The 19,108-nt window shown below is 57.9% G+C and overlaps 11 protein-coding genes across 11 annotated transcripts; 5 read left to right on the forward strand and 6 right to left on the reverse strand.

Annotated features, from left to right (window-relative positions):
* Window positions 1–660: 660 nt before the first annotated feature.
* SDRG_14035 (hypothetical protein) lies at window positions 661–2,169 on the reverse strand. Its single transcript, XM_008620138.1, has 4 exons — window positions 1,693–2,169; window positions 1,532–1,648; window positions 1,284–1,484; window positions 661–1,230 (listed from the first exon to the last, which is right to left on the reverse strand). The coding sequence occupies exons 1-4, from the start codon at window positions 2,104–2,106 to the stop codon at window positions 763–765; spliced, it is 1,200 nt and encodes a 399-aa protein (XP_008618360.1). The 5' UTR covers window positions 2,107–2,169; the 3' UTR covers window positions 661–762.
* A 646-nt stretch (window positions 2,170–2,815) lies between these two features.
* Window positions 2,816–4,647, reverse strand: SDRG_14036 (hypothetical protein). The gene is made up of 2 exons (XM_008620139.1): window positions 3,052–4,647; window positions 2,816–3,000 (listed from the first exon to the last, which is right to left on the reverse strand). Exons 1-2 carry the CDS (start codon window positions 4,560–4,562, stop codon window positions 2,853–2,855), a joined length of 1,659 nt encoding a protein of 552 aa, XP_008618361.1. The 5' UTR covers window positions 4,563–4,647; the 3' UTR covers window positions 2,816–2,852.
* Window positions 4,648–5,129: 482 nt separating this feature from the next.
* On the reverse strand, window positions 5,130–5,771 carry SDRG_14037 (hypothetical protein; the record flags this gene model as incomplete). Its single annotated transcript, XM_008620140.1, has 2 exons — window positions 5,130–5,342; window positions 5,385–5,771. 2 exons carry the CDS (start codon window positions 5,769–5,771, stop codon window positions 5,130–5,132), a joined length of 600 nt encoding a protein of 199 aa, XP_008618362.1.
* Window positions 5,772–6,125: 354 nt separating this feature from the next.
* Window positions 6,126–6,912, forward strand: SDRG_14038 (hypothetical protein). Its single transcript, XM_008620141.1, has 3 exons — window positions 6,126–6,293; window positions 6,341–6,508; window positions 6,554–6,912. Exons 1-3 carry the CDS (start codon window positions 6,197–6,199, stop codon window positions 6,808–6,810), a joined length of 522 nt encoding a protein of 173 aa, XP_008618363.1. The 5' UTR covers window positions 6,126–6,196; the 3' UTR covers window positions 6,811–6,912.
* A 232-nt stretch (window positions 6,913–7,144) lies between these two features.
* On the reverse strand, window positions 7,145–9,471 carry SDRG_14039 (hypothetical protein). The gene is made up of 9 exons (XM_008620142.1): window positions 9,126–9,471; window positions 8,432–9,079; window positions 8,309–8,387; window positions 8,054–8,257; window positions 7,887–8,006; window positions 7,755–7,841; window positions 7,545–7,703; window positions 7,442–7,500; window positions 7,145–7,392 (listed from the first exon to the last, which is right to left on the reverse strand). Exons 2-9 carry the CDS (start codon window positions 8,761–8,763, stop codon window positions 7,242–7,244), a joined length of 1,191 nt encoding a protein of 396 aa, XP_008618364.1. The 5' UTR covers window positions 8,764–9,079; window positions 9,126–9,471; the 3' UTR covers window positions 7,145–7,241.
* A 193-nt stretch (window positions 9,472–9,664) lies between these two features.
* SDRG_14040 (hypothetical protein) lies at window positions 9,665–10,792 on the forward strand. Its single transcript, XM_008620143.1, has one exon. The coding sequence runs from the start codon at window positions 9,672–9,674 to the stop codon at window positions 10,698–10,700; it is 1,029 nt and encodes a 342-aa protein (XP_008618365.1). The 5' UTR covers window positions 9,665–9,671; the 3' UTR covers window positions 10,701–10,792.
* Window positions 10,793–11,751: 959 nt separating this feature from the next.
* Window positions 11,752–12,309, forward strand: SDRG_14041 (hypothetical protein; the record flags this gene model as incomplete). The annotated part of the gene is made up of 1 exon (XM_008620144.1): window positions 11,752–12,309. One exon carries the CDS (start codon window positions 11,752–11,754, stop codon window positions 12,307–12,309), a length of 558 nt encoding a protein of 185 aa, XP_008618366.1.
* Window positions 12,310–12,620: 311 nt separating this feature from the next.
* Window positions 12,621–13,280, forward strand: SDRG_14042 (hypothetical protein; the record flags this gene model as incomplete). The annotated part of the gene is made up of 1 exon (XM_008620145.1): window positions 12,621–13,280. One exon carries the CDS (start codon window positions 12,621–12,623, stop codon window positions 13,278–13,280), a length of 660 nt encoding a protein of 219 aa, XP_008618367.1.
* Window positions 13,281–13,654: 374 nt separating this feature from the next.
* On the reverse strand, window positions 13,655–14,118 carry SDRG_14043 (50S ribosomal protein L29e). Its single transcript, XM_008620146.1, has 2 exons — window positions 13,961–14,118; window positions 13,655–13,909 (listed from the first exon to the last, which is right to left on the reverse strand). The coding sequence occupies exons 1-2, from the start codon at window positions 14,060–14,062 to the stop codon at window positions 13,829–13,831; spliced, it is 183 nt and encodes a 60-aa protein (XP_008618368.1). The 5' UTR covers window positions 14,063–14,118; the 3' UTR covers window positions 13,655–13,828.
* A 523-nt stretch (window positions 14,119–14,641) lies between these two features.
* Window positions 14,642–15,639, reverse strand: SDRG_14044 (hypothetical protein). Its single transcript, XM_008620147.1, has one exon. The coding sequence runs from the start codon at window positions 15,576–15,578 to the stop codon at window positions 14,712–14,714; it is 867 nt and encodes a 288-aa protein (XP_008618369.1). The 5' UTR covers window positions 15,579–15,639; the 3' UTR covers window positions 14,642–14,711.
* A 1,891-nt stretch (window positions 15,640–17,530) lies between these two features.
* Window positions 17,531–18,645, forward strand: SDRG_14045 (hypothetical protein). The gene has a single exon (XM_008620148.1). The coding sequence runs from the start codon at window positions 17,561–17,563 to the stop codon at window positions 18,566–18,568; it is 1,008 nt and encodes a 335-aa protein (XP_008618370.1). The 5' UTR covers window positions 17,531–17,560; the 3' UTR covers window positions 18,569–18,645.
* Window positions 18,646–19,108: the final 463 nt, after the last annotated feature.

Consider the following 19,108-nt stretch of genomic DNA (forward strand, 5'->3'; position numbering starts at 1 on the left):
CCAGCGGCGACCAATCATGGGCCCTCAAAGTGCGCATAGAGGAATTGTTGGTTGGTGTGTACGGCCCGTCGCGTTGGTACTAGTAACGCACGGCAGTGGGCTACGACAGCACATCTGCATAATTTGGAGTAGTGTGTCAATGCTTGTCGCTGATGAGCTATCAAATCTGATGCTGATTGCTCAGGAAACATTTTGGTCTCGAGAGCGCATCGGCTCGCGCCGTTCTCGTGCAAAAATGCCACTACCCGAAAATGCAATTTTATTCAAATCGATTCATTGATAAATCACCCAGTCCCAGGGAGGCCGCAAATCAGCACGTTGAACCTCTCTCAACAGTAGCGACTTGGAGTGGGCCGTTGAAAATAATCCCAGCACTTGCCAACATTTTCTACATTTTGGCCATGCACCGCACCGGCAGGCGTGAGGCTTGTCGATCCCAAATCGAAACTTTTGCAACCTTCTCAAATCGTTGTGATAATTTCAGGGACGCTTTCTCTAACCCTAGAGTGGCTCCATGTCAACGCGCGTGGCTATCAAAGGTCTGCAAGTATTTGTTTTCAAAACTCGCGACCAATTGCTATTTTGTAATCTTGTTATTAACAACTTCAGTTCCTGGTGAAACCTACCGCCGGTGGTATGCTGCATTCCCCACTCCTTCAATCGACCTCCCAGTATTGCAACTTGCTCCACTGGTCTCTTAGTTTGACTCGGTGTTATACTCGACATCTTTATTTTCATCAGCAACATTCGCTGATGTGTAGTTTACATGGCCATCATGAAGACGGACGCGACGGCGATCGTCACGAGGCTTGTAAGAGCGGCGCCCGTTGCCGCCGACTTGGTGTTGGCCTTGCCAGAGCCCGTCGAGTTGGAGCCCGCGCTCGGCGACGTGCTCGCACCCGGCGACGACGTCGCACCGGCCGGCTTGGTCGAGTTGTTTGACTTGGGACCCATGCCGTCGTTATTGTTCTTGGGGATCGTGTTGGGCACCGGCGTCATGGTGACGTTGGAGAGCTGCGACGGCGCCTTGGTTACGACCGTCGTCGCGCCCGAGACGGTGAGCTCGGCGTAGCACGGCTTCATGGTGGCGTTGGCGTAGTAGAGGCCAAAATGCTGCTCGACGTTGTCAACGATCGACGTGTTCGCGTTGAACGCAGGGTCAAACGACGTAAAGTAGTAGTAGTCCCAGTCCATTTGCTTGGCCAGAACCGAAAAGTCGTTGAAGTATTTCTATCCCCATTACATGTCAGACCAGAATTTCGAGAGCGATCAAAGGTGCGTACCGCCGCCTGCGCCGGCGTCGCCGGGCCCGTGTTGACCGCCGACCCACCGGTGGCCCAGCCCGTTTCCGAGATAAGAATCTTCTTCTTGTACTTGGTCGCGGACGCAATCAGCGGCTCCATGCGCATGTAAAACCACGCGGCCGCGTCATTGGCGTTCTTGTTTTCCCAAAACGGAAATTGATTGGCCGACACAATGTCCACCTACAAGTTTCGGCTACGATCTCAAGACGCTTCGAGTGCTGTCGTACCGCCTCGACCATCGACGGGTTCGCAATCCACGTATCGCCAATGTCGGCAATCGTCACCGGCACGTTGATCTTGGCCGTCGAGAGCACCGCCTTGACCTCCTTAAAGTTCGAGATCGCCTGCGCCAACCATGAGCTACACCGCCACGCACGGCACGTCGTACCGTCTCGGGCGTCACGTCCTTGCGGTACACGGCCTCCGACCCGACGTGCACGCCAACAACGGTGCTGTCGACGAGACCGCTCGAGATGAGCGACGACAGCTTGGCCTTCTCGGCAGCAAAGATCGTCGGCTCAGGGCCAACCCAGAGGCCGAGCCAGACCGTGAGACCCGCCTTCTTGGCCGAGGCAATGACCAGCTCGGCCGTGTTGCAGTCAGTGAGCGAGTAGATGCGCACGCCCTTGGTAATCTTGGACAAGATCGCAAAATCCTTGTCGATTTGCGCCGACGACTTGCAGTTGGTGGCGTCGGGACCCCAGTTGGGCCCAATGCGCGGGTTGTAGTTGATACCGGGCACCGAGATGGCCGCGTTGGCGACGGCGAGCGAGGTCGCGAGTAGGACGGCTGCGGATTTCATTGCCCGTTGTGGAATGGCGAGCAAGTTGCTCTTCAGCCAACGCGTGTGTCACACGTGTGTTCGATTCGCATTTGATTGGGTGACGGCAACGGCAATCTCGCGCGGATTGGCTGGAATTTGAAAGGCAGTTTCAGATGAGCGTCAGAGGCGCGTTTTCGACGGGAGATGCAGCGCGCGCAAGGTCGCGTCACGCGGTATGGGCGATGTAATGCTCTTGACCAACTATTACACGAGGAATTCACTTGCGGGGAGCCATACAAAGTCTGATACAAGTGGTGAGCATCGGACAATGTACAGCAACGGCCCCACGACCGACACAACACCTGCTACTCACTCGCAGAGCCTATGCGCCCCATGTCCGCTGTAGAGTTGGCTCACGGCTCTAGCCCCAGAGCTCTGCAGCTGAGCTCTGCTACTACGCAGTTCGCAATGTACCGGTATGCCGGAGGAAGCCAACACGGCCATCAAACCACCATGACATCGACCAGTACTAGTACAGTGCACGTCGACTCTACTCTTGTCGTTGATGGCGTGTTAACGTTGCCAACGCCAAGCTCCCGCTGATAATAGTATATGAGCTCAAGAGTGTGCGCTGAAGTTAGGCGACGAGTCCAGCAAGACTACACCGAGGATAGGGGTGGGGCCCGCCCGATGTCCACCTAACCCTAGTGCGATGTTTGCGGCGCCGCCCATTCGAGTCAAGGCCGCACAAGGATACAAATACCGCAACGAGCTCATTATATATACTACCCGCGGGGCTCAAAATACCGGTCTGGCGGTCGGTCCAACCGAACCTTGACATCGAGGTGCTTGATTTGATCGGCCTTGAGACGCTGCTTGCGCTCGTACTCGGCGACATCCAATTTGCCTTTGGTATACGCGCCAGCCTCCATGCTATTCACACAAGTTGATGAGACACTGCCGATGCACATGGGCCAAGGATACCCGAGCGGGAGGGTGTCGACCGTATTCAACGACGTCTCGTACTGTGCGTCCTCGCCAAATGGGTAGTAGTCGTACTCGTTGCGGCGTACTTGGTGCGCAAATTCCGACGTCTTGGGGAGGTAAATCATGTCGTGGGCCCGGCTCTCTTCCATGAGCGGCGGCTCACTGCTCTCCGAGCTCTTGGTTTTTTCCACTGGTGGCGGCGCTTGCAGTTGCTGGATGAGCGTGGCCTTGACGCGGTACGAGCCCGCCTCGGCGCCCAGCGGCAGCGTGTCGTCCGCGTTGTCGACACACGTCAAGTACGCGTCCTCTTCTTCCGGGTAGGGCACATGGAAGCGCGATGGCGCGGGACTCGGACCCAAGGCCGCGGGCTGATATGCCGGGGCAACCGGCAGCGGCAAGAACCCTCCTTCGGGCCCACTCGGCCGACGCTTCGCCTCCGGTGCGCGGTGCACATCGACGGCACGCGGAGGTTCTTGTGGTGCGGGGCGTTGGTAGATCGACTCGGGGGCGCGGTGCAGTGGCTCGGGGGCGCGGTGCAGTGGTTCGGGGGCGCGCCGGGGTGGGTCCTGTGGCATCGTCGGGACGCGCGACGCACCGAGCTGGTTGATAAGTGCCGCTTTCTTGGCGGCGCGCATTTCTGGCGTTTGGTGCGGCTTGGAACGCGGTGCTCTCGGTGCTTCTCGCGGCAGCTCGATCGGCGCGTTGAACTTAGAGGGCATCTTTGCCATTGGTTGCTCCCGGGGTAGCTCGATCGGTGCGTCAAAGACTGAGTGCAATTTTGGTGGCGACGCGTGCGACGACGACGACGTCGACCGCAACGGCGGCGTGACATGCTGCGAGGCGTGGGACGTCCGGGACGCGCGGGTCGGCCGCGGCTCGGGCGTGGCGGCAACGGGCAGCGGCTTGACAACGACGGGTGGAGGCCGCGGCGCGATCGGTGGTGCCGCTTCAGCTGGCGCTGGAGCCGTTGTCGTCGGCGATAAGCTCAGGCCGTAGTTGATATCGTCCGGTGCGACTGGGTCCACGTTGAAGCGAAAGCTCACGGGCGCTGCCTGCGGCCTTGCAGCTTGTGGCAACGCCGGTTTGCCAGCAGGTGGCGGCTGGTACGACGGCGCAGGCCTGGCGGCTGCAGGCGCGTGTCTGGTGACCGGCGACGTTGGCATCGGCGGCTGCTTGTACACCGAGTGCATCGGGTCCTGCGCAAGCGACTCGGACGGCGACGTGGCTTCCGTCTCCCGCTGCAAATGGTGGAAGCGCGATGCATGTATGTCTTTGCGCGGGCGCGGCGCCTCCATGGCGTCAACGGGGTCGACAAAGTCTTCAAACTGCGGCGCCTTGGCCTGGCGCTTGCAGCACTTGCGCAGCACAAAGATGAGCGCGACGGCCACGACGAGGCCGACGCCGACACCAATAAGAACTACCGTGACGAGGTGGCTGTCGCCGTCGTCCGCGCGGACGCTGGGCGCCGCTGCTGCGAGAAGAAGCGGCAGAAGCGCGCGTCGTCGCATATCGGATGAGGGAGTGGGCGCATCAGTATGACCCGCTAGAGACGGTTCGTTTCGACGCCAAATTGGCCCTGCTAGCCAAATGCACCAATCAGAACCAAGTGCAAACTGGAAATATTACATACAAACACCAAGTGGCATCTGACTAGTATGGACGGTAACCATGGACAGGCGGCAACCCAGATCCGTCGCTACGGCGCGCGAAACAACACGCAGTCGACCGCGATCGCTTGGTCGCGTCGCTTTGGTAGGGACTTCGAACCCGTGCTCGCTCGCGCCAACGTGCGACGAGGAGGCGTCGACGGCGAGTTCTTTATGGGTGTGCGTCGAGCGAGACATGTGTCGATCTTGCGGTTCGCCAAACACAAATGGCGCGTCGCGGGCAAAGACGACGTGGGCATCCAGGAGAGGAAGACGCCCAATCAATCCCGTCATCCTGGCATTGCCGACCAATCCCGCAGGCGACAAGCAGCCCTAGCCGGCGCGAGAGAGGGCAAGGCGAGTCGAGTAAAGAGATTTGTCGCTATTGACGTAATGTACGAGTGTTAGAAAGACGAGGGTACTACAAACTCAAAAGGCAATGTCGGCTGCGGTCTTGAGAAAGGCCACTTCATCAAAGCTTGCTTTTAGCTTTCGGAGCCGATCGCTGCACTCGAGGATCGTGGGCTGGGCACGCGCGAACGCCATCGTCTTGAGGACGACCGAAGGCGCAGCGGGGCCAACGGCGCGGGCGGCGGCGCGCAGGGCCTCGGTGCCAAAGACAGCGACCGAAATGTCCCACGACTTGCAGTCGTCGGCGTGCTTTTGGTAGAGCCCTTAAAGCACCTTGACGTACCATGCGTCATTGGGCGGCGTGTCGGCGTACACGACGAGGACGCCGGGGTGGTGGAAGAGGAGCTCCTTTGCGCGGCGAAAGTACGCCGCGCAGAGCTCGAGTATCGCTTGCTCTTGGTCGTCACACACAATGTAGACGGCGCCGAGCGAGAGCGCGTGGGCAATGACCTCTGCAATTTGCAAGTCGAGCTGGTCCAAGAGCGCAAACATCACTTGGCTCTCGGGCGTGTGCGCGCTCGACGCAAAGTTGCTGCGGCGCAGCCACGACGTCGGACACAGCAAGTTGTTCCAGCCAAAGACAAACGCCGTCTCGATCGGCATGACGCTGCCCGTGTCCATGTCGACCGACACGGACACTTCACGCACCAAGCTCGTCATCGTCGTGCCGGGTTGTAAACTGAAGGCGGCAGAAAAGTCAAGCCGTGCGACGATGCCATTGGCTGTTTCAATAGCTTTTCTCGACGTGGATTGGCTCGTTTTTGAATTGGCTATTCGCACGCAACATCTCGTGCCTGTCATCAACATGACGTGGCGGCATAAGACGCGTTGGCGTATATCCTCGGCCACGATGCGCACGGAGGAGCCTGGACAATGACAAAGTCGCAAAAGATGGTCGAGATGGTCGACAGCAGGGTCGGCACATTGCAGTATCCTCGAGACAAAGGTCGAATGTACGAGGAACCACGTGGACTCGACACCAGCTGGCCTCGACATTTCCACGAAATTACCGCGCGCCCACATCGCGCCGATCTTGCCATTTTCGAAACCAGCGCGCAACACTAACGACGCCAACACCGCCCTTCATGGCGCACCACGACCCAAAGGCTGCCGCGGCGCGCCGCGCTTTGTGCCAGTTCAAGGGCTGCACGAAATTTGCCCAGACCCGCGGTCGATGCAAAGGTATCGCTTTGGATGCAAGCGGTGCAGATAGTCCAGTCTGTCTGTAGCCCATGGTGGCGGCACGCGCTGCAAGGTCGAGACGTGCATCAAGCTCGCGCAGAGCCGTGGGCACTGCATCGCGCACGGCGGCGGGCGCAAGTGCCACATCGAGTCGTGCGACAAGCTCGCGCAGAGCAAGGGCTACTGCATTGCCCACGGGGGCGGTCGCAAGTGCGGTACGCCTGTACAAATGAATGCTAAGACTAAGAACGTTCCACTAGCGATGGAGGGCTGCGAAAAGTTTTCGCAGATCAAGGGCAAGTGCAAAGCCCATGCAAAGACGTCCCAGTCGCCACCGGCGACGCCACGGTCCCCACCTGTGCTCCACCCCCTCCCGCCGCTCATTCACGCCAAAGTCTCGGCGCTGCAGATGCCGTCCAGCATCAGTCTCAGCCCATTGCGGGCCTGCATTCGCCGACCGGAAGCCACCGCTTGCTCGTTCGCAGCGCTCTTTGAGCCGTCGCCACCAACCGCGTGACCGACCAAAATGTGATGCATATCGCCTTTTTGATGGATCCGAGAAAAACTACACTAATTTATTTCATAAATCTTCCAAATACTTACGAAAATTGAAAGTTAGGGAGGCGTGAGCTATATGCCGTTATCGACCCCGTCGCCGGAGCGCAAAGACAACCCGCAGCTAACTCGGTTACGCTACATTGTGTTGGACTGCAAAGCGTAGAGCTACTGCCCTATGTGTAGTTCGGCTGGATGTCATACCGACAGATGAAGTCTGCAATATGTCTCTCGGTGCACCTCTTCAACCCTCTCGACAGCTACGGGACAAATGCACCTCCGTATCCTCGTTTTCACGGCCAGAGAATAGACATTCGATGGTCTCGTTTGGTAGGGAATAGGGTTGCATGGTACATGAAGGAGTATATAACGAGGGAGATCGGTCGAGGCGGCTCACGTGCACAGCGAAGTACAGAGCGCGGCCGTAAACTCGCTGTTGGTCGGCGCCGTCACGTTCCGGCCGCTCGGACACGTCACCCGCAGCGTGCCATTGTTGAACTTTTCGCCCAAGCACTGGCCGCTCGTCGTCGCATCGCAGTCCCACCTGCGTCGCATCTTATGAGCGCTGCTTCCTGTGTCAAATGACTACGTACCAAGGCGCTGGGACGCAGTCGAGGTACTTGCACCACGGACACGCCGCCATCGCGTTTGTCTACAGCAGCAATATAGAAGTCTGTTGCCAAGGGCGCGACGTACGTTGCTGGCGAAGAGAGCAATGAAGAGGATGGCAAAGAATGCAGTGAAGAGCATGCCGCCCCACCCGAGCAGCCGCTGTTTTCTCGTGCGGGTGCCCATGATGCGGTCTTGGCGGCTCAGCGGCAGGCTCAGCATCGCAAACCCGAGGCTGAGACCGCTCTAGAATATCAAGTTGATACTGCAAACCCATCAAATCCCTCAAAAACGTACGATAAAGCCCGAGAGATGCGCAAAGTTGTTGACAAACGGCAGCAGCCCAATGCCGAGGTTCACGAGCGCAACGACCACCAAGTTGGTCTATCGTCGGTGGTGAGATATGACAATTTGGACATGGCACTAGACCATGTGGCACACGCGGTTCGTGTACAGCTTCCAGTTGAGCATAAACTCGGCAAAGGTCGCGCCAAAGAGGCCAAAGATCGCGCCGGACGCGCCGACGCCAACGACATCCGGGACGAAAAACTAGTGCAAAATGAGATCCGGAATGGCGACGTGCGAAGTCGACGTACGCCCGAGACAATGGCGCCGATGATACCGGTCGCAAAGTAGATGGTCGCGATGCGTCGGCGATCAAAGGTCGACTCGAGCTCCATGCCCAGCTGGTAGAGCGCCGCCATGTTGAAGAGAAGATGGACGACGCCCGCATGGAGGAACATGGCGGTGAAGAGGCGCCACCACGCGCCGTCCTTGATGAGATCCGTACGCTGGGCGCCCTGCACAACATGGCATGAGCCATGCTATTGTCGATGCAGCGAGGAGCATACCATGGACAAAAGCACTTGGGCGCTCGGGCCAATGAGCGGGTTGACCTTGAGGCTCTCGACGGTCCAGCCATTTTCCGCACTACGTGACCATAAGCGCAGTGATAGCGCGATGGAAGAGCGCACATTTCAACGATGAAGATGAGCGTATTGATGCCAATCATCGACCAGACAAACTTGAATTGGGGCAGGAGCTTGGGCTTGCCGGCGGGTGTTGTCGACGGCGTGGGCACGACGCCGTTGGTGGCATTCGCATTGGCCGGCGGGCCCGCATTGTACAGCGCGTCGTTCTGGATCAAGATGCGCTCCTCGCGCTCGTCCTGGTCGTTGCGCGGCGACCGGCCCGGGCTCGGGCGCGTCGGCTGCATCGGCGATGGGGCCATCGTGGTTCTGTCAAGCGGCCGCCAAATATTCCGAGATCCAGCGACGTCATAATATTTTGCACCGTGCAAGTGCATACAAATATCGAGTATTTAAAAAAAATGGAATATATATACCACCTGCGACACGTTGGCCCGCTCTATTTGTGGCCACCTCGCCGGCGGACGCGGCCGAAGCGACGCTCGTCGAGGCCCGATGGCCGGCCGTGGGCCACCCCAGGACGGCGCTATCATGGGCGCGGCCTCGGTACGGACCACCCACGTGGGCGAGGACGCCATGCGCTCGCTCCTTTGGCGGCGGTTGACGGCGAGGCCCATTTGCCCATGCGATCAAAGCATGAATGCCATGGCGCGCGCCAAGCGCCGCACGTGGAGCTGCAGTCATAGCCAGGGCCTACGTTGACGACTAAATGTGCACGTATGCATGCGACGAGATATACACTCTGCATGGGTGCTGCGCGCCCTGCGGACTCAGGCGGCGGCTCGCAGCGGTCGTCATCTAGTTCGGACAGACCCGCTGCATGGGAGGATAGTATGATGAGATGCACGGCAGACAAGGACTGCAGGTCTATGCGGCGGTGTCAACACCTCTGCACGGTGCGTATGACTGCATATTGGATGGCCGGCGACGGTGGTGGCCACCTCTGTCCATCTCGGTTGATGATGCTGGCGTCGTTGGAAAGGCCAAGCGTGCATTCGTTGATGATGGCAGTACGAAGCTACCGCCAGCATGAGATTCACCCCAAAACAGAGAAGGAAGCTTGGGAGCTCGTCGTCTCAGGTGGCGACGCCGTCGGCGTGTGGTCGGTGGCAGAGGACACGGCAGGCTTCCCCCACAGCACGTGGGCACTCAATGCCTATCAACTCCAGGTCCTCGAGATGTGTATCCTGTCTCGACGTGGCGGGTGGGACACCCTCTTCTGCCAGCTGCGAGGAATTCTGGAGCCCAGTCCTCGGCCTGTCAGTGCTTATCCTGTATCTGATCCATGCAGAGGATCTGCGATCATCCTGGCGCACCTCGCACCAGCCATTGGTCCTCTTCGCCTCTGCCATACCATCGTCCCATGCACGCTGTCGAGGACATCGCCGAGCTGCCGACGCGCGCTGGCGGCGTCGACGTCGACAAGCAAAGCGCGTTGCGTCGCAGGCCCAGCTGCATTCCACCATTGAGCTTTCTATCGCACCGCACCTGCGATCCTGCAGTTCGTATGGACACGAGTGGCACGCAGAGTGGGACTTCCATCTCGCCCACTCGAGCTTCGATTACTTTTCCTTTTCCTGCGCATGCAGCAAGCACCACCATGTCCTCGCCCACCTCGTCTTCCCGGTCGTCCCGGTCGTCGTCGTCCATGAGCGAGCCGAGCCGCCGCTACTCGTTCGCCGACCAAACCCACTCGCGCAAGCTGATGACAGAGGCGCTCGTCTTCTCATGGAACCACTTCCTCTGCCCGTCCACCGCCATTGCGCACGACCTGCAGTTTGCCAGCTACCACTCGAGCCGCCGCCTCGCGAGTCTGCACCGCGATTGCGCGCTTCTCGACCCAGCCATTGTCGCCACGCTTCTCGACGCGCGCCGCCTCGGCTACCTCTACGTCCTCGTCGAGTGCCCGCTCGACGACTTTCAAACGACGCTCGCGACCTTCTTTCCCAAGACGGCGGCGCTCATTCAGTGCGACGCAAGCCACATCCAGCTCGCGTGCGCGCTCAAGCCCGCGAGCCTCACGTTCACGTACGAGCATTTGCTCTACTCGATCTGCGCGAAATCGGCGCGGCTGCAGCAGTCGTCGATCTCGCTCACGGTCTTTGGGCCCGAAGAGCTGCGCCACGCGTGCCTCACGATCGCCCGCGCGCTGTCGACCGTCGTGCCCAAGGCCATTCGCACCGCGGGCGGCACACCGAGCTTTGCCCAAGTGCACGACCGGCTCGGCATGGTGCGCCAGCACCTCGAGGGCATCGTCCGCCGGGACGCGCCGAGTCTGCGCCCGACCGCCCGCCCGCGCACCGTGTGCCTCTAAGCGCCGTTTTCTTGTCGTCCGTGTCATTCGTGTCGTGCTGTACATTCTACTATTTAACGTTGGTCAATATGTCTACTATTGCTGTGTTTCCACTGCGTTTTTGAAGGAGTACCGTTTCATGATATTTGGCGACAGACCCAAAGACAAGACGACAATTTCACGGAACGACCAACGACGGCGCCAGCGACGATCGAAGCCATCAGTCCGTGTGCGCCAAATAAGTGAGCTTGGGTGATGGGGCGTCTCTGGCACCTCGTCTTTCCTTCATTGCAACGACTACATACCAGAGCTCAGGGAGTTGCCCAAGATGTCCACAGGATTACATCCCACCAACGAGTCGAGCGACTAATGCACGCGATCATCGTTGTTTTAGTACAGTGTACTAGAGAACGGGCAAGCGTTTGCAGGAGGCTTCAGCGGCCTCCGTGTCGCAGCGCAATACTTCGGCTCGATGTTCGATGCTCGAGCTGGACACGACGCCACACCGTGGTCGTCTTGTTACAGTGGAAATTACAGTGGAATTTTCATATGCAATCGCAAGATCTGTGCCAACTTGCCTCGGCGGTCGTCGTCACCAGTGGCTCGTAGTAGCGACGGTGGACTACACCGCCCAAAGGTGTTGCCCGTGACGTGCGGCGGAGGAGGAGCCTCATCCTTGCGTGCGCTGCCCGTCGCATGCGGGCATGCCACGCTGTTTTGAGGGAGTGGTCCTAGCCTGTACTCACGTCAAGGCCACAAGGCGGCAGAAGAAATGCGCAGGGTCGCTGTGGCACTGCACTCATTCGTCGTCTCGGTACTTCATACTAGACTACTCGGCGCATCGCTTCAGCAGAGGCATTTGCAGCAACGACAGTGGAGAGCACCCAACAAAGCCAGCGCGCTACTGCCCACCGCCCACTGCCTTGTGGCTTCCTACAGTACCTACTCCGTGACTGCCTCGCATGCCAGTCGCGAATTGCCATCGTCGTGTATGCAACGCACGTCCTCGTTGTACGCCGGGCCCGACGTCGTCGAAGCACTCGTGTTCTCGTGGTCGACATTTTGCAGCCCCATGAGCTGGCTAAGTACCACGAGTGAGCACCGGTTTCCGTTCATGAGCATCGCACGCAGTGCGTGCAAGGTGATGGACCGATGCGTCGCCGACGTCCTGACCCACGCGTCGCGCCTCGGCCACGTCTTCTTGGCCGTCGAAGACACTCCGGACGCCTTTGCCTTGGAGCTCAATGCGCATTTCCCGCACACGTCGCGGCTTCTCGAGCGATATGCACCGGCCATGGTCTTCAAGGCACCACAGGCGTCGACCGACGACATGTACGACGCGATGTTGCGCGAGATCGTCGCCCAAGCCCGCGCGGTGCGGACGCAGTGCACGGTCGCGCTGACCGTCTTTGGGCCCGACGCGCTGCGCGCGGCGTGTCATCGTGTCGCTAAGCGTCTCACGGCCGTCTTGCCCAAAGCCATCTACACGATGTCGACCGCCACGTCCACCGCAAGCATGGAAGCCCGACTGCGGCAGGTCGACGTGCATCTGGATATGATTGTACGACACGCGACACCGCTTGACCTCTCGATCGCAACCCCGCTGCCACCTGTCTGCGTCGACCTGTAACCTACCTAATGTTATTCTCCTTAGACCAAGCCCTCGTTCTGGGTAATGTCCACTGGACCATTTCCTCCTCTTCAGCGTCTATGCCCGACCCACATTGCACGTGGCGCGCTCCTGACCCGACATTGCTTTCGCGCGCAGGTCAATGTGGAGGATGAAGGTCGTGGAGCCGATATTCTGAGTGATTGTCACCGTCGTACAATACCAAAGTTAAATATTGACTTGGTGTTTGTATCCAAGATGGCGAAATGTTTTAAAACGACTGCAGATCTTATTTCGAGCTCATTTTGAAATTGCACTTGTCCAGCTCAACCATGTTGGCGTCGTCCTCAGTCTTTAGCGCGCAGCAGCGTCTGCCGCTCACGAGCTTTCCGCGCACGCCGATGCCGTTGACGTCGGTCCATATCGAGACCGCGCTGGTCTTCTCGTGGACCAGCTTTCTGTGCCCGACGGCGTGGATCCATGCCCAGGGGCTGCGCATGCCCCTTCCTCCCTCGCTCGCCCAAGCATTTGCCGAGCTTGACGCGGCCATCGCGGACGTGCTGCTTGAAGCTCAGGCCTACGGCACGGTGTTTGTGCTCGCCGAAGACAGCAGTGCGTACATCGAAGACCTCTGCAGCAATTTCTTTCCTCGGTGCGCGACGCTCTTTGCGACCCCGGCCCTCCAGAGCCGCATTCAACTGCTCTGCGCCGCGACCGAAGCCAACACGCAGTGGTACAGCCAGATGCTCCACTCGATCTGCACGACGTCGCCCGCCCTCCGCGGTTCGAGCGTCGTCCTAACGTGCTTTGGCCCGGATGCGCTCCGCGCCGCGTGCATCGAGAACGCAAAGCACTTGTCCATTTTGCCAAAGACGATCCGAAGCAACGTCGTGCAGCCGACGCCGGCGCAGGTGTTTGAGCAGCTCTGCCTTGTGCGCGCGCACCTCGTGGCCACCGTGACGCACCACTCGGCCATCGATGTGGTCGTGTAGCTTGAGAGAGCCCTCTATTTATGACTTCTTCATATTTGCATTGTTCTCCTCCCTGTAATAACCGCATGGCCAAGGGTGTTGGTATCGCAAGACACGAGTGTCCTCCATGAAAACAATGTATTACGGGGCGATGACAACAAGCCAGAGTATACTACTAACTAGGTCGCTGGAGCACTCGATCAGATACAAAGGTTCTCTTCACGTAGATCAGAGAATGTAGATAAGTGATTTGGTGTGATCATCATACCGAGTGCAAGAGCGTTGCGGCCACGACACGACGCAGCAGCGAGCTTTGGATCAGACTCAAAGGTTCTCTTCACGTAGATCAGAGAATGTAGATAAGTGATTTGATGGATCCTCATCTCCAAAGCCACGCTGCTCGTGTCGTCGCCGCCTACAGGATCGTTTGCCAGATACAAGTACAAGGTCAAGTCGACAAGGTAGGTCAAGCAAGAATATCGTTCCGAGTGTTAGACAACACACCATACCGTCGTCGACGCACGACTGTCAAGGCGCAGCGTCAAAGGCGTCAAAGGCGACAAGTAAATTTACTCGTCCTTCTTGGCGGCGACGTGCTTCTTGTTGTACTTCTTGGCGAAACGCTGGTTGCGCAAGAACTTGGGGTCAAGCTATAAGAAATCGCATCAGCTTATTGGGCGCCAAGAAGAGGAGCCACGTACGCCCTTGGTCGAGTGGTAGCGGTGCTTGTGCGGCTTGCGGATACCGTTCTTGTGGGCCTTGACGGTCTGGTTGCGGGCCGTGTGGTTCTTCTGCTTGACCATGGTGTAGTTTTTAGCGAATAGCAAATGATGCAAAGTCAAAGTCGACTCGCGCAGACCATTGCGCGTTTGAGCCAACCAATTTTGCATTTCCTTTTTGACCAATCGCAATGCACTGCTTTTATATTATGCTCGTTTTGCGCGCTCCTTTCTTTTGTATTACCTATGCGTTGTATATTAGTGTACATAATAGTGGATTAAAAGACAAGCGTCTTTTTTTACCACAGCATGGCCAGTGGTGCGGTCCGGTCATCCGGATACGCTAGGCCGTGGGCTTGTCAGCAGCTACAAACACGCCATTATCAGTGTCGAGGGGCCCAGGCCTACGGCTGCCGAGGCAGCGACAGTCCAGAAAGGAGTCCACACGACGATACCATAGAGTGTGTACGCTATGTATGGAAGAAACGAAATGCAAGCGCGCCGGATGCCCCGACGCAAAGCGAGGCACCGTTGTAAAGTTGCGTGGATTTAGTCGACGCATTGATGGGCATGGCGATCTTCGCGCAAAGGCTCGGCTTCCATGGCGGGTGCTCCGTGGCGTTGCTGCGGGACGCTGTTGGCATGACTGCTGCAACGCATGTGTGGAGTAAAAGGATGCTCATATGCGCGTTGGTGTGTGTGTATTGCAAAATTATGTAATTCGAAATAAGTTCTATTTGGTCTTCTGCTTCTTTGCAGCCGGCTTCTTGGCGCCTTTGGTAACGGGCTTCTTGCCGCCCTTGGCCGCCGGTGCCTTCTTCTTCGTCTTTCTAGAAGACGCATCCTCGTCCGAGTCGAGCTCGACGTTCCAGTCGTCCGCATCGGCGGCTTCGTCGTCGTCCTTGTCCCAGTCCTTCATCTTGGCACCCATCATAAAGTCGTCCTGGACAACCGACCAGGTCGACGCCTCGGGCTTGGGTTCGTCCGTCGCCGGCTTCTTCGACGACTGCTTGAGCAAGCCAAGGAACGCATCCTTGTCCATGGACTTGATTTCTTTGGACTTGGTGTCGGCCGTGCCCGCCGTCGCATGCTGGTGCTTGGCAATCGCGTTGAAGAGCGCAACGACACCCTTGGTCGCGATCGTGCGAAGGGCCTTGTCCTGGGCCATTGTGGCCACGCTAGGGATGACCATGTCCTTCTCATCGCGGAGGCGCTTGGCCTTGGCGCTGATCTTGGATTCGGTGGTCTCCTTCTTGTCCTTGGAGATCTCGCGCATCTGCGCCGTGATACGCTTGGCGAGAATCGGCGCCTTCTCCGTGTCAATGTTCTGGCCAAGGACCTTGCTCATGGCGTCGGCAAAGCCCACCGCGCCTTCGTCTTCTTCGTCGTCATCAATGTCGTTCTCTTCCATGTCGTCCGGCTCGTCCTCGCTCTCGTGGTCGGCGTCTACGTCGTTGTCGGCCGAGCCTTCATCCTCCGAGCCACTCTCGCCTTCGTCGGCCGAGGCGTCGCTGGCTGGCGCCGCTTCCGTCTTGGCCGGCGCGGCCAGCGTCACCTTGGCCGCAGCGGGCTTGTGCTTCGCCTTCATCGTCAACTTCATCGCGTCGAGGATCCAAGATGAGTCCGCGGTGATTCGAGCAGCAGCAAGCAGCCAATGGTTGGTTATAACAGGAAAACCTCCCAAAAGACATACCTCGAAACGGCCACATCGAAGCAGCTAAATAGTGTTATACAGAGCACAGCACGCAATTACCGCATTGGCGGGCTTCCAGACCACGACTTAGAGCGCTCTCCAATACCCAGCTCAAGCTTAGACCTGGCCAGGCCGTATATGACGCATCATATCGATGATCCATTCCATTCCCAGCTTATCGATGGTATGTACGAATATAGTGTGGTCGCGGTAGTTTTCACGTTCGTATAGTGTATATCTGGACACAATAAGTACTGTGAAATGTTTGCAACCAGTTGATTGCTGGATACGATCGGTGCCTTCATACGCTGCCGGACTCGGAGCCATGAGCCACAAGTTTCGTACACGACGACGCGAGTACATGTGCGATGGGTTCTTCCTGGTGCTTTCGTGTCCTCCTTTGCGGCTCAGCACAACGGGCTCGTTTCAATATCCTCTAGAAACGTATATTTACACTGTATAGTGTTTGCAAAGGACTCGAAAACGACTGGTGGTTGCTCAGTTTGCATTTTGAGTTGTAGCGGTCCCGAGGATGACAGAATTCGATGACATCGTTCCGCTGTATAACTTGGGAGTGCGCCTCAGGCGCGCGGTGGCCGCTCGATCTTCTCTCTGAGGCACCATCGATAGGATAGAATCAATAGGATCGATACTTGGATAGTCTAGATCGTGGCCATCGAGAGCTATGGAGACCCCAGTGTTTGTGATCTGGGTGGTTACGTCCGGTTGGTTTTCAACTGCGACTTGATTTTCTTCACCTCGGCGGCCAAACAAGAACGTCAGCGTCATAGTACGCGGGAGCTAGGCTTCAAGCCGCTACTACCCCTCCCGTGTCTCCATCTGCTTCGACATGCTCTATATCCTCTCGCGTCGGTAGATATCTTATATTTCCGATACACTAAGCTATAAGAAGAAACGACCATCTTATTGTACGTGCCAAGCAATCGTCAAAGACAGCACGGCGACAGACAAGTCGACATCGCAGGAACCAAGCGATACAACGATGATAAGCGGGGTGGGTTAGTAGACGTTTGTTCGGTGCGGCAAGGTGCTATACCGCTATTCTCAGGCACCGGCATCATCGATCACCTCGGGACCGTCCGATATGGTCGGCCCTTCTACGCCTCGCGAAAGCTCGCAAAGAAAAGCTGCAACCGCGCCCTCGACGCCAAGTCTCTACAGACGTCGCGATCGGCTCATGCGGTTGTGTCCACAAGGGAATTACCCTATGTCAGTACATTGCGTGCCACTACCAATCACGACCATTCGCTTGAAGCGCCGAAGATTCCACGCCATCAGGATACTAGAGATTTGCAAGTGGATTTCACGTTCATATTCGGGCTCGAGCAAGGAGCGAGTGATCCAACGATCTCTCGTGTGCCCACCACTGCCCGACGGCCAACCACCTAGGAGTCAGAATATCGAGCATCTTCGATGCAATAGCACACTTCGTACGCTTCAACGACCAAGCAAGATGTTGCTATGACACGGCTATGCTAACGTGAACGTGGCCATCTCGTCCATTTTCATGCAAGGCATCCAACCGTCCCACCACCAACGAATCTCCAAGGCAATCCGAGGTGTGGTACCTCGTCTCTCAGGCGGACCTTGGTTCGACCGGCCGCAGGACGTTGTCTTTAGTCGCACCCTCGACTACTACTTGTATATACTGTGACTACTACATGTACATATCGTAGACGCTATAAGTATATGGTTCAGCTTGAGAGCACGCCCAGGGTCGCCTGCGCGCGCGTTGTGCCAGTGTGATTGCGCCTTTCTGTCGAGATTATCGTGTACTTTGTAAGGTAATTTCACCACCAGCTGGCACCACCAGGCGAGAACGTTCGCCGTGTCTGCTGGTGTGTCATTCATTTCCAAACCCGTTGCCGATGGTCGAACTCACGCTGCACCCGGGCGGGCCGACGACCGACGAGCTCCACCTCGCGCGGACGGCCTTCAAGGAGCTCATCGCGGCCGTCGAGACCGACTCGCCCATGCACTACCCGCCCGAGGTCGCGACCTTGACCGCAACGACGATGCTCAAGGCGTCGCTGCAGGACATCTGCGGCCTCTTCCATCGGGCGGCAACGAATGGCTTTGGCCTCCATACGACGCGCACCGAGCTGCTCCGGACGCTTCTGCCGCTCACTGAGCACTCGTTTGCGGGTAGCCGCTGGAGCCTCCTCCCGCTGCCGATCCCGCTTGTCCAGCGCCGCGATCTGCGCTACGTCGAGTACTTTGACACGTTCATCACGTCGCATGGCCGCGTCGGCTTTGCCCGCGCCTTGCACTCGATCGACGACGACGAGTGCATGCCCGTGCGCGGCTGCCTCCGCGCCAAGGTGCTTGCGTCCGGGTACGTCTTTCGCGAGTGCAGCGACGTGGCCGGCGCGTACACCGTGACGCTCGTGCTCAACGTCGACTTTGGCGGCCACCTCCCGCAGTGGGCGATCAACGCAGGCTTGCAGTCGCGCGTCAAGCACATCTACACGCTCGAAAGCCTGTTGCGCACGTCGAAGCGGTCGTCGGCGCGGCCCCGCTGCGGCCATTGCAGTCGCCACTTTCGGTTCTTTCAAAAGCCACGTACCTGCAGCGCGTGCGGCGACGTCTTTTGCAAGCGCTGCTGCGACGAAAGCACGTGCACCGACTGCCGCGTCGCCGTCTACTCGCCGTCGTCGCTGCGGCCGTCGATGCTGGACGACACGATGTTTCGGTCCGCGGGCCGGAACCGCCTCGAGAGCTCGCGCAGTGCGTACAACTTGCACCGCGCTTTGGAAGCCGACCAGCTGCTCGGCGCCGAGCCGAGTAGCCTTCCGGAAGGCCGCCTCAAGGCGAGCAGCGTCGTCGACTTGTCCTACTTGTCGGACTTTGCGACCGAGCACGGGATTGACGTCTAGCGCGTGTGGGCAGATCGATGTGGTCTTCGTTCTGTCAAAATAATGTAGTCAACAGTGTCGTGTCTTTTTGTGGACAACTTGTCTTTTGGCGCGTTGTTTGGCGAGATGAACGACGGTGTGTGGACTCAAAGTCAGCACGTTCGTCTGCTGTGCGCACACGACACTGCTGCTTGGCTCATTTTAGCTTTGCCAAAGGATGGCATTGGACCAAAATTGGAGACAAGTTATTAAAAACCTCGCAACTCGCAAATCAAACAGTCCAAACACTTATTTCCTCTTGTAAAAGCGAATCCGATTCACAAATTACTCGAATGCGTTTTTTGCAAAAAAAATGAGAAAATTGCGAGGCTTTTTTTGAGAAATACTCCAACTCTGATGCCACCAACACAATAGGACTACCGACGTCGCGAGCGATCCAAGCTTGTTCGTCCTTAGTCACCGCGTCTTGCTGACAGGTCACTGCAACGTAATGCAGTGGCGATGTTAGGACGTTCTGACGTTCTGACCGCCCGTGAGACGAGGCGGCCGAGGGTACTGGTC

The sequence above is a fragment of the Saprolegnia diclina genome (assembly GCF_000281045.1).
Source record: "Saprolegnia diclina VS20 unplaced genomic scaffold supercont1.66, whole genome shotgun sequence".
Classification (NCBI taxonomy): Eukaryota; Oomycota; class Saprolegniomycetes; order Saprolegniales; family Saprolegniaceae; genus Saprolegnia; species Saprolegnia diclina.